We start from the raw sequence: 17,057 nt of genomic DNA on the forward strand, positions 1-17,057 counted from the left end.
CTCTGTTACGTGCTCTCTTAGCTCATTCTTGTCTCTAATTTGAACCACTGTTGTTATAACAAAATAATGAATTGTGAAACTGGTCATTTACCATCTCCTCCCCTAGAACATAAAGCTTTCTGAAGCCAGGGACTCAGGATGACAGAGTCACATCATAATCCTACTGCCCAGCCCGAAGCCTTGCATCACAGTCACTCAAAAATGTGCTGAGTTAATGAATGGGTGGATCCACTTAGCTGGAATGGAGGGTTGTACACAAGACTACAAAAATTGGGAATTTTACTGGGAATCAGATTGTGAATGACCTAGAACGCTAGGGTTAAATGCTTAGATTTTTATTCTTCTTGCTTTTTAAATTTAAAAACAGTGATGATTTAGCAAAGAATATACTGGAGGATTAAGTCTCTCATCTCTCACTAGGGTATAAACTCTTGAGAGCTGGTGTGCTCACACAATGACTGATTAGGAAAACAATACCCATTATTTTATAAACGAGCCTTGAATAAATGTCAAGTTCTCTGAGGTGGTAGTGGGTACCTTTTAAGCAAAAAGAGGCAAGGCCAAAAAGTTCGTTCCATAATGTCTTATGGTAAACCCTGAATGAACTTTTTGGCCAAGCCAATATTTGGCTAAACACTCTGTGAATCAACTTCATCTTTCAAGGGCTCAGTAGCACTTTCTTAAAAGATCAACTTCCCTCAGTGCTGTGTCTCCCAGAGTGACTGGATTGGGTGTCAGTCTCTATGTTTTGGGACATAATTTAATTATGGACTATACCTTTAATAACTTTCAGAGGCCAAGGACAACATGCAAATAAGCACAAACTTTTTTTCTTTTTAAAGAATAAAACAGCCACCCAGTCAAAAACTGAAGCACACAGAAGGATATAAAGTGAAAACCAAGTCTCACAGACTCCCAGCTCTCCTTCCCAGATGATCCTGGTTAAGTTTCTTGTGTAAATTTTTATTTCTAAAATGTTGTTATTAATGCAATAGGAAAACTACACAGTCCATATTTCTTATGAAGGTTCAATCTTCTAGATCCTGTTTGACCTAATCAGAGGCTAAATTCAGGTCCCAAATAAAGAAACTTAAAATTTTCTTGAAATCCAACACAAAACTTAGATCTAAATAGACTCAAGGAAAAAAACAAAATTAATACATATGTATTAGTTTTTAAGTCAGATTTCATTTTATTTCTTACTACCCATGGTAAAATAAACTCTTCTAAGATTTTTTAAAATAGTGTAAGTTGGTAGTCATCTGAAAACCATTTATTAACTAATTAAACCCTAAATCCATGCAGAAAAAGTATCAAATGCACTCGAGGTCAAAATGAAACAAGGACATAAGCACCTGTATGCCTTGACAAAGCAACAGCTCCTGGTAAAATTCCTGATATTCAAGAGAGATTTAAAAATAAATGTCCTGTTAATTTCAATGTTGCCTGTAAGCAGATCTCAACTGATCCTTAGATGATGAGGTTAAGGTAAACATAACTGCCTACTGGGGGGGCTGAAATAACCTGGGACTTGTAAGAGGTGGGAAGTAATCCAATTAACAGAAGCATTGAAAATATGTGATCTTACAACAAAATGAGTACCAATTTGAAAAATGTCTATGGGCATTTTCTTCTCCAAATAGAGAGCAGAGTGAATACGGGGAATTAATTTTAAACAATACTCCTAGGATCTAAGGCAACCGTATGTCTGGGGCTACTAAACTCTCCAAAGCCTGAATATTAACAAGTTCCTTGCATGGTAATTATTCTAATTTTTCAGTTAAAAAAACTAATGTAACAAACAGTCAACAAATTCAAACTCTTATTAAAATCAGCCTCTAGTTCTTCATACTCCATCCACAAAAAGAGCTACGTAATTGTGCCCTCTTTATTTAGGGTTTCTTTTGTTTGGGGGAGGGGATGGTGCCACAGCTTGCAGCAAGTGGGATCTTAGTCCTTACTACGGATGAAACTGACACCCCCTGCAATGAAACCACTGAGTCTTAACCACTGGACCGCCAGAGAACTGCCCTTTCTCAAAGATGCAAACCATCTTCCTCCTGTGCAAATGAGGCTCACCTGGCTGCAACAGGCTGCACCTGTCACAAGGCAGAAACCTGAAGGTGTTCAGAAAGGCAGGTGACACGCGGTCATTTAGTCTGCTGCTGCTGCTGCTAAGTCGCTTCAGTCGTGTCCGACTCTGTGCGATCCCATAGACAGCAGCCCACCAGGCTCCTCTGTCCCTGGGATTCTCCAGGCAAGAACACTGGAGTGCCTCTTTTCAACTGCAGTGAGCTGGTGTCCTAACATTGAAGACTAACTAGTGAAACTGCTAAACAAAGCCCATGCCAGTAGAGGAAAGGGGTCTTTAGACCTGATGAAGAGCTGTCCAGCCCGTTCTTTTATTTAGTTATTTTTAAAATATTTATTTGGACACGGTATCTTCGATCTTCGTTGTAGCATGCAGGAATCTTTTTTTTTTTTCTCCTGAGTTGCAGCATGTGGGATCTAGTTCCCTGACCAGGGATGGAACCTGGGTCCCATACATTGGGAATGTGGAGTCTTAAGCCACTGGACCGCCAAGTTCCTAGGCCAGTCTTTTCTTATGTCTATTGTTCTTAAGGAAAAGATTCCTCTAAGGTGAGCCAAGCTCAGTGGCTCACTTTAACTTAGAGCAACTACTTGCTGCTTCACGAGTTTCCAGCCATCTAACAGGATTCTCCTAAGTCAGCTCTCACTCCAGCAGTGCTCTGCATCCCTGCTTGGGAAGGTCCGAGGGAAGCAGATGAAATTAATTAGGATACAGCCCATCAAAGCCAAGGCAAGTATTTTACCAGCTGTGTACAGAGACCTTCCCACAACCATGGCAAAGGCCACAGAAGAAATATTTTTACCACTGAGAGTTCCACAGTCACTGTCCTTTTTGACTCACTCCTCCTCTCTTCAGCTCTCTGCCCTGACAATCTCAGCCAGTCCACCATGTTTGTTCTCACAGAGGCACAAGGATTTCTTTTAAGATTATTTTTGTGGTTTACCCAACTAACCGGGAAATCAGGCCTGTTGGGATAGACGGTAAAATCAAATAAACAATCCTCTGAATGTCTGGGAAACGGCTGCTGGGCCTTCAACTTCAGGAGACACTCGGGCCAGCTGTGCTCTTCTACACGGGGTCCTCCTCGTCCATCGCCACGTCGTCGCTGGCATTCTGCTGCTGCTCGGCCTCTGGCCCCGCGGGGAGGATGCTTGTGACGGTGTGGAGCAGAGCTTCGATCTGCTCCTCTGTCAGCCGTTCCTCACTCTCCTCCACCATCTGCAGAAGGAAAAAAAACCCCCCAGGACTTACAAGGAGCCTCACAGACTGGGCCCACCCCCGCCCTCCCCTCCCCATGTTGTTCCTGGTCTCGGCCCAGCCCCTCAGCACAGAGCTCAGGGTCTGGCTCCTGAGCTGCCCTGGGTCTCCAGGCCCTTTCCGCTGTAACTCCCCAGGAGGCAGAAGCCTGCTTAAATTCCAGGGTAAGCCGATGTGGCTGCTCCACACGAGTCAGTGAAAAAAGCAAGCTGCAGGTTAGCATTTTTCTTAAAGAAAAAGCAAACCCTAACAGTTCCCTACCCATCCACCTACACACAAAAATACACTACATAGACAAAGAAAACTCACCCGGGTAAAATGGCATTTTATATACACTTTGATGCATCACAACCAGCACATCTGCTAACTTATGTCCTGTAGCAGCAGCTCAGTTGATGACTGCCCACTATGTGCCAAATGGTTTGTTTACTTTTTCTAATCCTTACTACTATCCCCACTGACAACAGCTCCTGGGCCTGGCACTGCGTCTTGCGCTTCACACCCATTTTTCCTTTTAAACCTCATGACAAGCTCAGCAAAGGGCAGATCTAGAATCCCAAGCCAGACCTGTCCATCTCTGATTCCTACAATCTAACACACGCCATGGGCCACTGTCATCTCCTGGGGATGCAGGATGCCTGAGGAGTGACGGTTGGGAAACAATCTCCCACCGCCCCATCAAAGATCCATTTATAGCCCAGTTTCTGAAATGGTCCTGGACATCTGAACGTACAGATGAGATCCACACTTGCAAGCCTAACCTCTAATCCTCAATGTTAATAAACACAAACACAATGTCATCAACCATCTTCTGAAAGCGTCACGCAAGCAGTCCAGTTATTTCACCACGCTCACGTGCAGGCACTAGCCATCTGTCAAAACCGCCTTCTCAACAAAGGTGTCCAGGGTCTGTCCTATGGCATTTCCCAGGAACAGTGTCTGGAATCTGGCAACTAAGACCAAAAGGAGTTCCAGAAAGAAATCCTGGCAGATTTAAGTACAGCATGATGACAAGCGAGGCTTACAATCCTCAAAAGGACTTCAGTCTGACGGCCTAGCTGCACAAACAACAGTGCAGAAGTTAAAGAAGCCAGGTGACAGGCCCAAGATCAAAGTTCTGGCAAACCGCCAGCCTCTTCATTCACCTCAGTCCAAAAATGTTTCCACAACTAGAGAGTAACACTGGGTGTTCTAGAATAAAGATTCAGAGTGAGGAAAAAAAAAAAAAAAAGATCCAGAGTGAACCAATGGAGCTACTTCCCATTATGCTGCAAAGTAAAACAACCACACTTAATAAAGATTCAAAGGCTCCATGAAAAAGAAAAAAATCCTCAAAAGCCCACTTTTATTTATTTTTAATTTTATTTTTAATTTTTTATATTATACTCTTTATTTTTTCTATTTTAAGAATAATTTTTATTTTTTATTTATTTATTTATTTTACTTTACAATATTGTATTGGTTTTGCCATACATCAACATGCATCCGCCACGGGTGTACACGTGTTCCCCATCCTGAACCCCCTCCCTCCTCCCTCCCCATACCATCCCTCTGGGTCATCCCAGTGCACCAGCCCCATGCTTCCTGTATCCTGCATCGAACCTGGACTGGCGATTCATTTCTTATATGATATTATAAAAGCCCACTTTTAAAATCAGCCATGTAAAATTACAGTCTGTAAAAGGAAATATTCTACCACACACTGCCTCCAAAGAATGAAGGGGGAGAAAGGAGAGATATACCTGATTTGATAATTTAATCTTGAGGGAAAAGTGATCTCTATTCAGGAGAACAATGTCTCCCAGCTTATGAATAACCGGCACACACAGTTGCTGATGAACCGTTTCCTGCCGCAGGTGAAGAATGTGAAAGAGACTGTTGTGAGACCAGTGACAACCTCCCATCATTATCAGCGCTCCTTCTCACAATCACTGCACCAGAGCTTCTCAAGGCCGCTGTACGTAAAGCGAGGACAATCAACAGACGAGTACAAGGAGGCTCAGCACCACAAGGAAAACTGATCTGATCTTACAGCAAACAGGGCAAGGTCTCTTGAGACTTCGAATCCCAGCTCCTCCTAGAACTCCATGGCCTCCAGTAGGAGATTTCTATCAGCTCCTCTCTTGGAGACACTGGATGGCACACCAGAGTCCACTGATTTGAAACAGTTTGGTTATATGAGCTCTGAGGGGTCTTCTTAGAAAACCAAACAGGGAGGATTTCCAGAGGCCACCTTCCTGCATCCAGTCTCTGGGTCTGACAGATCTGGTTTCAGTTAGGTGTGTTCTTGGCAATAGGGCTGACAAGTTTTACTAACTTTTGGCCAAAGGTGCCAACAGCAGATGCTTTTATTAGCAAACAACCCTCAGGAACAATTATAGTCAGGAAAATTTCTTTCCCAGTCACAGAAGAAAATATGAACTGTATTAAGCAAGATGAAATATACACAAAAAAGAAACTTGCAGAAACAAGAACTTACTAACCCCTCTTGGATCGCTAGAGTCAAAAATAATAACACTACTCTTCAACTTTTCTCTCCAACACAGAAGTAACAGAGCTCAAATAAAGAAATGCAGAGTGGTGTCTCAACATTCCAAAATATCAAAGGGTTCAAGTTGTTCAGAATATAAGGGCAAATGAAACGTAAAAAAAAAGTATTTGAGGGGAGTCAACATAAACGATACATTTTTTATCATACGTGAAGATTATATTAGTTACCAGGGGCTGTCAGACTGGGCTGCTGTACTCCAAAAATGTTTCTCACTTAGTCTAAGTTGCCAAGCCTAACCTCCTGCTCTGCTCAAAACAACTAAAAATCTAAGAACAACAGGCACTTCTAGCTATTTGACCCAGAATAGTTCACTTTACCTCTATAAATTTCAATTTTCTCTAAAGTAAAATTAAAGTAATGCCTATAATAAGGACCAAAAAGGACACACATTTCAGTGTTTTATAAAGCAGGAAACTATATGATTCCAGCCTTTTTATAATCACTAGATTACAACAGGCACTGATGGTAGCGCCAATTAGGACCATGGCCTGTGAGGCCCAGGAGTTCACATTCTGTTGTCAGGCCAGAGGTCCCAAACGGTCCCAAATGAAGATACAAAAGGGCACGGCAGAAGTCTCAGAGCTGGTGGCCTCCCCATCTCCTCACATACAGCAGGCAGTCAGCTGTGGATCTGAGGATCACAACAAACCATGGCTGAAGGATTAACCAGGATAATAGAAAAAGAGAAGTTTTTCGGCCTCCAACACTGAATCCTGACAGATGCTGGATGTTGGGATTACTTCTGGACCTAGGGAGAACACACGGCTGTAAAGCTAACATGGGGAAATTCTCAAGTTCTCTGCACCTTCCTACCTAGGGAAAACCTCATTTCTTATCCCTTTCTGGTGAGAAGAGACCTTGCTACACACCTTGGTAAATGACTTGCTACTCTTTATGGCCAGATCCCTGGCTGGGAAAAATCTGGCCAAAAAATGCTGGGAAACAACACAGACAGCTTTTAACAAGGTCTATCTACCTGCGGAAAGGAGGAGAAGAGGATAAACAGAGTCTGAGGAGACGTCAGAGACCTTTCTCCTCACTATGCAGCAGCTCAGGGCTTAGAGGAAGAACAGGGCTTCTGAATCACACAGACCACTCAGGCACTCACTAGCCGAGACTACGGTGAGGGCATTAAAGGTGATACACACAGTTTCTGGCCCTGAGTCTGGCATAGAGCAGGCCATCTTAATAGCAGCTAATCCTACCAAGTCCTGAGAGCCTTCCGCAGGCTCCAGGATGAGGTCACGCTAATCCTCCTCATCTCTTCTCTCCATCTGTCATTAAGCCATGAATAACATATGTTGCTGATTAAAGTTGGAGGAGACATGACATGTGATCTTTAACCCAGAGGGATGGGGATTATTTTCTTGCTGTTTTGCTTTTTTTTCTTTTCTAAGCTGAATTTCCAATATAGTCAAAAGCATCAGAATAATTGACGGTATTAGAAAAAAAAAAGTTTATTTAGCCTGAAGACCAGTTCCCCCTAAAAGACACCCTTTATGGAAGGAATTCTTCTAATTTAATTTTGGGTGCATTTTAAAGGGTAGAAACAAAATGCTGAGAGGACAAGAAAACTTTTAGTCAAAAAGTAAATATCCCAGGACTCTCTTAAAAGGGTTTGGTTTTATTTTTTTTTTAAGCAACTCTTAAACATCAGAGGTATTTTCTGCCATTTTCTTCCACATTTTTCTAAAGGAAATTTGATAAAGAGCTAAATACTTCTAAAAGTGATTTTGAAAACTGCTTTATTTTCATCTTATTAATTCTCCAGCCAAAGTTTTTTACTTGCAATTGAATGGTCTGCCTAATATTTAAGAGCTTAACAGTGGTCTCCACCCGGGACACGGAAGGAAAGCGCACCACACAGAAGGGCCACAACCGCTCAGTCTGCAATCCGGGGCCACTTCACAGTCTCCTCACATCTCCTCTGCCGTCTGCCCTGGAGCGCGCGCGTGCGCGTGCGTGCGTGTGTGTACGCATGCGCATGCGCGTCCTCAGTCGCTCAGTGGCGTCTGATTCTTTGAGACCCCATGGACTGTAGCCCACCAGGATCCTCTTTCCATGGGATTTTTCAGGCAAGAATACTGGAGTGGGTTGCCATTTCCTCCTTCGGGGTATCTTCCCGACCCAGGGATCGAACCCACATCTCTTGTCTCCTGCACTGGCAGGCAGCTTCTTTATCACTGAGCCACCTGGGAAGCCCTACTCTGGCTTTCCCAATCCTAAAACTTAATGCTGTGCTTGCAGTTTAGACTCTGTAAGTATTGAGTTTCCACTGAATGGTTACATGCAAAGGGAAACTAGATGATCAAATGTGTGGTTTGAGAAAGCAAACTATGATTGTGGTACGGAAGATGGGCAGGCAGGGGCTGGACTGGAGGTAGGAAAACAGTGAGAAGACGACTGTAAGAGCTGAGCAGAGAAATAACAACAGGAATTACTGCAGTGCAGCAAGGGGAGAAGAAAGAGCAAGAGGTAGGAGAAGGAAGAGAAGCCGCAACTGACCGACTAGGAGCTAAAGGGAAACGAATGACTTCCAGGAGTCTAGCCTGGGACACTGGGCCAGGAGGGTGACAGCGTGAGCCTGCGGCAAAGTGCACATATGCTCCATTCATCGAGAGAAGAAATACAAGAGGAGGTCAAAAGTGTGTGCGGGGCGGGGGCAGCGAGGGGGGAGGATAAACTCCACCAGAGCCATGCTGAATCTAACCCTACAGAGAAGCAGTGGCTAGAAGGGTGTAGGACATGGAGGAGACAAAGAGCTGCCAAGTCAGATCCCCACATCCTACAGAAGGAGTGACATTTCTCCAGTCTTTCCTTTTCCCTAAGTCCATAGTAACTAGGATCAAATTGTTGAGGTTTCCTTTCACTTATAAAATGGATGGTCTAGCAGTCTTTTCAAATTATGACAGTTTCTGGCTTGTCTGAGGTCAGCCTTTAGAACCCATTTTACATCTCAGACCCAGAAACTAACCCATCCAAGTTCAACCCTCCTTCACTCACCAGCTGGATCTCAACAGCAGTCACAGGCCTGTGATTCAGCAGCTGAAGCTTTTCAGCTCTGTCAAAAGAAAAGTACAGAGCCTTCAAAACTCTTATACTCGTAAGGATTTTGAGTCTTCACCAAGCAGTTTAGAGAACACTTTGTCAGATAACACATGGAAGAACAACTTGGAACATGGCCCTCAGTTTCTTCAACTGTAAAATCAAAGAATGAGAATAGGAGAGTCCTCGATCAGTGACTCTTACTCAAGGGCACAACCATGGATTAGAATCCTAAAGAGTCCAGAGGCTTGGGTTATAAGAAATGTAACAGACAGTACAGCTGCAGTTTTAATAAACTGTATTTGGGAAATCTTAATTCAAATTATAGAAAGTAAAGATTTACAAAATCATCTTGGTTGTTCATCACTTCCAAATGGTTGAAAATTCCTTTTTGAGGTTAAGACTAAATGTCACTCAGACTTGACCTGTTAGTAAACAAAACCAAAGACTCCAAGGAGGCAGGAGGTAATGCATGGCAGTATAAGACAGAGTTTTCTGCCCTCAAAGAGCTCAGAATCCAGTTGGGAAAAGAAGGCTAATAAAAGCGAATTTTAACAAAAGATTCACAATGAAGACACCAGTTATCTGCCACAAGACAAAATATAGCTCATGGCTGCAGGGGTGGTTGAAATGCATGTGCTCTCAAAGATGACAGAACTTGTGGGACGTAGGCTCAAGAGGGAGGGAGACGTGTATACCTATGGCTGATCCACGCTGATGCACTGCAGAAACCAACACAACACTGTAATTATCTGTTAACTAAAAATAGTTTTTTTTTAAAAAGGTAGGACTTGAAAAAAGTGGCTTCAATGTTTGCCACCCCTGTGCAGGTGACAATTTCTACATTTCTCTCTCTGACCCTGGAGCTCTACAGCTTCCTCTTTTGAATTCAATTCAATAAACATATTCTGGAATAAAGTGATGAAATAAGCCACAATTCCCAGAGCCAGGTGTCTGGGGAAGCAGTAGTTACCCAGTTCTCCCTAAGCCTTGGTTTCATCACCTGTCAAACAGGAATGACTACAGTACTTACCTGTCTCATGAGAAGGTTACAAGGGACAAAAATTTTACGATTTAGAGCAAGAATGGCAACCACTTATTGCTTACTTTCCATATGGCAAGCACATTTAACCCTCAGACTTGATGCTGAGACGGTAAAGAAATAATTTGTCCATGGCTACACAGCTAGTAAATGGCAGAGCTGAGACTCTGCTATCCAAGCTTATGTCCTGAACCATCTGCTTCTAAAAGTATTCAGTGTTCATAAAGACGACTCACACAGTCATTGCCCCATAAACGGCAGTCAGGATTAAGGCAGTGCAGTCAAGTTCTACCCCTCATAAGCCCCCAAACATGCACTCTAGCCTTGAAGGAGGGCATGGCAGCCCACTCCAGTATTCTTGTCCAGAGAATCCCATGGACAGAGGATCCTGGTGGGCTACAGTCCCTGGGATTGCAAGAGTCGAACATGACAATGCTCTTTCTTTCTTTTTCAGAGAGGAGAAGACTCTTGCACTGGGCCCTTAAGGATTTTCTAGGCGAAAAGGATGAGAGGAACGGGCAGTCAGGGCAGGAACAGCACATGTAAACATCCAGAAGAACGAACATTCACGGAGTTTTAGGAAATGGCTGCAAGAGAGGCTGTGGGACTCGAGGCTGAGAGTCAACTGGGACAAGACCACAAAGGCCTGCACTACCAAGGAGTTACTCTAGAGGCACTGGGGAGCGAGCGGGGACAGGAGGGGCTGGCTGGGTCTGGAGAGCCCGGGAAAATGGAGGCAGAGACGCTGTGTAACACTCCCGGGTGAGAGAAAGCAAAGCTGTGTACTTAGGTGGCGGCGGCAGCAACGAGAGTCCTGATCTGCTCCTGGTCGCCCTCAGGTACAGTCAACAGGCCCTGACGACCGCCGAGGCTGGGGGTGTGGGGGGCGAAAGACGGGGAGAGCTGAGGCTTGCTGTCGGGTATTTAGCCTGTTTGGAAATACTGTATGAACTGAAATCTGAATTTGAGTTTGTGGTACTTTTGCAGCCACAATGAAGGACTCACCCAACAGCTTCTCTAGTCTTAGTTCGAGTTTGGTCTAGAACTAGAGAAAAAGATTAGAGCCGGCTTTATTATGAAGGAGTATGCAAAACCAGGAGAGTGGATATCACAGTCCAGAGGCCAGCTGCAGAGGAAATGAAGACCCACGGCAGCCACCGTCAAGCACCTCTCCTCACGGGGCTGGGGGAAGGCCGCAAAGGAGAAAGGAAAAGTCCAGGACAGAGGGTATCACCAATAGTGTCAAATGCTGAAGAGAGGACAGTAGGTTGACAGTAGAGAAGTCACTGGATTTGCCAAAAAGGAGGGCACTGGTGGCCTGGTCAGGCAGTTCAGCGGAATGATAGTGAAGGCGACAGCTGGACTGTGAGGACTGGGGAGTAACTGGAGGAAGTTCCTTTTCCTTTGTAAAGCAATTATCATCACTTTATTCAAATCTTCCAAACAGTCTTTGGTCTACACTTTTAGTATAAAAACCCCACAAGATGTGCACCACAGTACAGCTGGAGACATACAACACAAGTTCCACAACAGTCAAACATAACATGTAGACAGCACAAAACTTAGGTGAACTGAAATTATAAGATAAAGCAAAGTCCAATTTTGGAAAACAAAAATTAAAAGATTAAGGATCCCAAAATATTCTTAGCCCTAATGAGCTTTCACTGGACTCAAGTCATTTTGGAGGGAGGCATTCACAATATGACCCCATTAACCCAGCTTAGGAATTATTGGGAGCCATGAGCGGCCGCACCAGGCACTCCGACAATAAATGGTAACCAGTTTGTGATTTGAAAATTCTAAAATTTGGCTCTAAATTAATTTCGCTCTAAAGTCACCAGGCTTTTGAAAGGCACCTTCTGTGTCGCCCTCATATTTTAAACTGTTTTCAGTATGGTTTATGTTGATATGCTTTGATATCAGACAAAGCTCCATTTTTCTGGCACCAAAGCAAATCTGGGTTTGGTTCATGTATATGGAGAGTCTCTGAAGAGGGTACAAAGGCACTCTACACGTCTGTCTAAGGAGATCCAAAGTAGAAGTAGTGGAGTAGGTGCTAAGGGCACAGAGCGGGTCTCAGAGGATCCTCGTGAAAGACTACGTAAAAGATGACAAAGGAACTTCCCTAGCAGTCCAGTGGTTAAAAACCTGCCCAGTCAATGAGGGGTACACAGGTTCGAGCCCTGGTCAAGAAAGATTCCACATGACGCAGGGCAACTAAGCCCATGCTCTGCGAAATGAGAAGCCCAAGCACCTAGAGAGGAGCCCCCACTCACCACAACCAGAGACAGCCCGTGTGCAGCAACGCAGACCCAGTGCAGCCAGAAATATATAAGTTTTAAGAAATGACCAGTGGGAGAAGTGCAAGGAGAGAAGGAAATGGGTCTGACTGCTTTCTGTCCTGCACCACAGAGTCAATGGAGACTGCTCGGAGGGAACATTAGACTCGGGTGAAGGGTGGGATTAGAGCAAAGGGTGGAAAGGAAAAGGCAGGCAACCAGTATGTTTCATTCATAACAAGCAACATAAATAAAAATAAAGACTTACAGGAGATTAAAGATAAATCAGAATAATCTGGCGACTTTAATTAGAAGATCGAAGTCCTCTGCAAACCTAATGTCATGTGTTATGACTAAAAGCAAAGACCAGTATGGTACAGTATTACTCCAGAGGAACTAAAGGCAGATCCTGAGGGCTGCTTCAGCCACATTCATTTTATGAACAAGTACCTCCTTCACATCAACCTTCAGGGAGGTACTGCCACCACAACACACACGGTTCCTTATTAAGTTTGAAAAGTGACTTAAAGTTTGGGCACCAGAAAGATATCGCAAGAACACGTGTCTAAACCACAACTGCAGGTTAACATGACTAAAGAAGTTATATTACAAGAAGCTATGTGATGTCTTTGCTGGCACAGAGGTGGCCTTGGTTCCTCACCAGATGGTGGAACCACCCTCTGAGCCACCCATGGAGAAACTTCCCTTCTGCTGAATTACAAGACCCCAGGCTCCCTTCAGGACTGCAAGATGAGCAGCACGGGGCGGACGCTCTGGCAGTGGAGGAGGAACGTTGCCAGCAGTAGCCTCAGTATCGAATCTGGCACCTAAATGATACCCTCCTCTCACCGGCACAAAGCCATGGGACTCTGGAACCTAAAGGGCCAACAGTCACAGACTAGGCCACAGGCAGATACCACGAGGTGCCAGGAAAAGCAGCGGACACAGCAGGGACTGTGGCAGCCCCTGGTGTCCTGACCTGCTGCGAGGTCAGAGGACAGACCTCACAGCAGGCAGGTCAGGCAGTCAAACCCACCAAGCAAGTTCTCTGCTCTGCACCCCAGGAGCTGAGCCCAGCTGAAGTTAAGTCACAGGACCACATGTACTGCAGGACCATTTTGGGGGATGGAGGGTCCAAACATTCCCCCTGACTTCAGAGGCTCATTTTTATCGTCTCTACTTTCTCTCCTTCATTTAATTCACTGCACTTTAGCTCCTGCCCCAAATGATCACCAAAACTGTTCTCATTTAGGGGCCCAGAGTGCCCCACACTGATCACTCTAGAGGGCTTCTCTGCCCTGCCCTGTCTCTGGAATACTGCTGGTCACTACCTCCCTAAAATGACCTGCCCTTGCAGCCTCCGCACACCATTCTTCCCTGATTCACCTAGCTTTCTATTCCCTCATCTCTTTACAGGTTTCCTCTTCCGCTTGCCTCCGTGGCATTCCTGTGGTGCCATCTTTCATCCCTACGGAGTTCTTCATCCAAACCTCACAATCTCATCTGCCGTTACAGGTTAGAACCAAGAAATTCATGTCTTCATGTAGTGAGAGCCGATCTCCAGACCTCTGTAACCAACTGCCACCTAAACACCCCAGACACACCTCAAACTCAACCTATCCCAAAGCAATCTGACTACCTTTCCCAACAAATCAGTTCCTCTCTCCATACTTCTCATCTTGGTGAAGAGCCAAATACACAGGCCAGAATCATCCTCGACTCTTCCCTCTCACCCACTGCCCATATTAAGACACTAAGAATTACTGATTCTATTTCTTTCGAGGTATCTGTCCCCAGCCCCGCCCTCACCATTTCTACAAGCCACTTCAATTCTTCTTGGCTAAAGGGCAAAGGCCTGTCCTCAAGCGTCTGCCACTTTTTCAGTCTACCTTCATTCTTACAAATAAAGTACCTTTTAAAAGATGAAAATCTGGTCATCTCATTATCCTGCTTCTAATCTTCCCACTGTCCGCACAGTTTATAAACTTTCTTCGTTCAACCTTCAGAACCCACGGACATCTGCTGTTTGTCAGCCTCTCTAGGTTCAAATGCCTCCATGTCCCCCAAGCACTCATATTCCAATTAAATGACACTGCAAACATTACACAGGAACTACTTCCTGATTCCAGGCTCTAGCATATCATGTTCCCTCTGCTTAGAAAGCATGTGCTCACTTATATCTGGCTGACTATTACCTTATATGAAAACCCAGTGTCACCTCCCACAGGCAAAATGATACACTCAAATTCTGACACTTCAGTGTCTCTCTGCTATGTCCCCACTGCCCTAGCACTTACACTGTAGCTATTCATCTTTGTATCCCTACTAAGACAAACCTAGCATGAGATAAACATGAGTTGAAAAACAAAGAGCTAGAGTAGCAATGACTTGCAGGAGACGTTCCAGAGACAACTGTTCGCACAGTGGGGAAACAAGGGGCGAGACTCCAGGCTCTCTAAGCAGAGTAACCACATTCCAGATGTTAGTGAAACCTGCACCCATCTATCTACTCTGAGCTTTGCTGCCTCCAGATTACTCTTGGACTTTGACACCCAAAGTCAAATAAAACATGGTTCCTATCAAACCCTCAAGAACTTTAGCAGTGGAGGTTTTCAAGCAAATTAATGGAGCTCCAGTTTGTATTACTAAAACCGGGTCACTGAGGGGCTATTATCTTGAATCTCCTCTTCCTGAGAAAAGGATAAGAGAAAAACTCTAGCAGGGGATATTCAGAAAAAATAATTAAAGAGCATTTCAGCAGTTTCTGTCACACACATGATTCCTGTCTTAAAATGCACTGGCTAGCACAAGTGATCCAGGTCTTGATAGTACGTGGCAAGCAGCCCCCTGAGTCATCAGGCACTGAGGCCAGATGAATTCCAATGGGCTGCAAATAAAGTTTGCCTGCTTCCAGAGGAGCCAGACCCAGCTACAGTGAAAGGCCCTGCAGCCCCCTCTACTGGTTGTTTTCAGAACAACACTGCCTGGAGCAAGGCAGATACCTGCAAGGGTATCCGTTAGAGCCCTGGCATGTTCATGTGTCTCGGGAAACAACCTTTAATGAAAAGTAGGCACATATGTGGGGAAAATCAGAGAGAGACTGTGCATGCCTAGGGAAAGAGGTACACTCAGAAAAGGTACACTGAGAAGACCTTGAGTTTATACCTCAAGCTGATTCTCAGCACAGAAACAGCCCACTATAATATAAAAATTGTAAACAATAAACAAAAGTCAGAAAGCCTAAGGAAAAGGAAGAAAATCTGATTTTGAGCTATGATTTTATTAGATCAAACATCCAGTTTCCAACAAAGAACTCACAAGGTAAACAAAGAAACAGTTAAGTATAGCCCATGCAAATACATAAACAAATTAACTGCCTCTGAAAAAAATTAATGGTCTCTGAAAAAAACCCGATAGAAAGTCTACTAGACAAAGGCTTTAAAACAACCATCTCAAAAATAAATAAAACATTAAAGATGCTCCAAGAATTAAAAGATGTGGAGAAAGTCAAGAAAACAATGCATGAACAAAATGGAAATACAATAAAGAGACAGAAAGAAACAAAAAGAAATTCTGGAGCTGCAAAGCACATTGACTAACATGAAAATGACTAGAGGGATTCAAAGGCAGATCTGAACAGGCCAAACAAAGAATCAGTAAACTTGAACAGAAAAAAGGATTAAAGAGAAGTGAATAAAGCCTAAGGGGTTGGTGGAACACCATGTGATGAACCAACATATACATTTTGAGAGTCCCAAAAGGGACTACGTGACCATCAAGAGACGAATGGTTAAAGAAGATATGGCGTGTATACTGCTACTGCTAAGTCACTTCAGTCGTGTCCGACTCTGTGAGACCCCATAGACGGCAGCCCACCAGGCTCCCCTGTCCCTGGGATTCTCCAGGCAAGAACACTGGAGTGGGTTGCCATTTCCTTCTCCAATGCGTGAAAGTGAAAAGTGAAAGTGAAGTCGCTCAGTCGTGTCTGACCCTCAGCTACCCCATGGACTGCAGCCTACCAGGCTCCTCCATCCATGGGATTTTCCAGGCAGGAGTACTGGAGTGGGGTGCCATGGCGTGTATACACACACACAAACACACATATACAATATGGAATATTACTCAGCCATAAAAAAGAATGCATACCATTTGCAACAACACGGATGGACCTAGAGATTATCACACTGAGAGAGTCACTTCCTAGGCAGGTTGGTAGGGAGTCTAGGGGTCCCCAAGGAGAGAGGGGTCTGGAATTCTCAAGGAGGAAGAAAGGACAAACTTTTTTTTCTTTCTCCACATTCCTTAGGGTTATATAACAATAATGTATCCTGCCTAAGGACAGTCTTTGGATTCAACCTTCTGTTATCTTAAAATGTAAATTATGGGAGTAGATCTGGTCTTTACAAGGATGTATCCTGCCTGAGGACAGTGTTATCTTAAAATGTAAATTATGGGAGTAGGTCTGATGAGGCCTTTACAACCTCCAGACATTCTTCGGATTATATAACCTCATTGTTAACACTAGCAAGCAGGTATTCTTTCTGCCCCCTTCTGATGCCTATGTCAGAAGCTTTCTCTATCTCCTTTATACTTTAATAAAACTTTATTACACAAAAGCTCTGAGCGATCAAGCCTCGTCTCTGGCCCCGGATTGAATTCTTCTCCTCCGGGGGCCAAGAATCTTGGTGTCTTCGCGTGATTCAACAACAACCTTTCAACACTAAGTGAAGTAAGTCAAAGACAAATGTATTATATCACATGTGGAATCTTAAAAAAAAAAAAGGCCCCAAA

General features: G+C 44.1%; 1 protein-coding gene across 2 annotated transcripts in view; it reads right to left on the minus strand.

Moving 5' to 3' along the window:
- Positions 1-2,383: 2,383 nt before the first annotated feature.
- The window catches only part of CRCP (CGRP receptor component), a 38,176-nt gene continuing 23,502 nt past the window's right edge, over positions 2,384-17,057 (minus strand). For both annotated transcript variants that reach the window (XM_070362722.1, XM_070362723.1), the window contains 2 exons: positions 8,904-8,961; positions 2,384-3,310 (listed from right to left, as the gene is read on the minus strand). In XM_070362722.1, the coding sequence (XP_070218823.1) occupies positions 3,161-3,310; positions 8,904-8,961 (208 nt within the window). In that variant the 3' untranslated portion in view covers positions 2,384-3,160. The remainder of the gene's footprint in view (positions 3,311-8,903; positions 8,962-17,057) is intronic.

This window comes from Bos mutus, chromosome 25 (assembly GCF_027580195.1).
Source record: "Bos mutus isolate GX-2022 chromosome 25, NWIPB_WYAK_1.1, whole genome shotgun sequence".
Lineage (NCBI taxonomy): Eukaryota > Metazoa > Chordata > Mammalia > Artiodactyla > Bovidae > Bos > Bos mutus.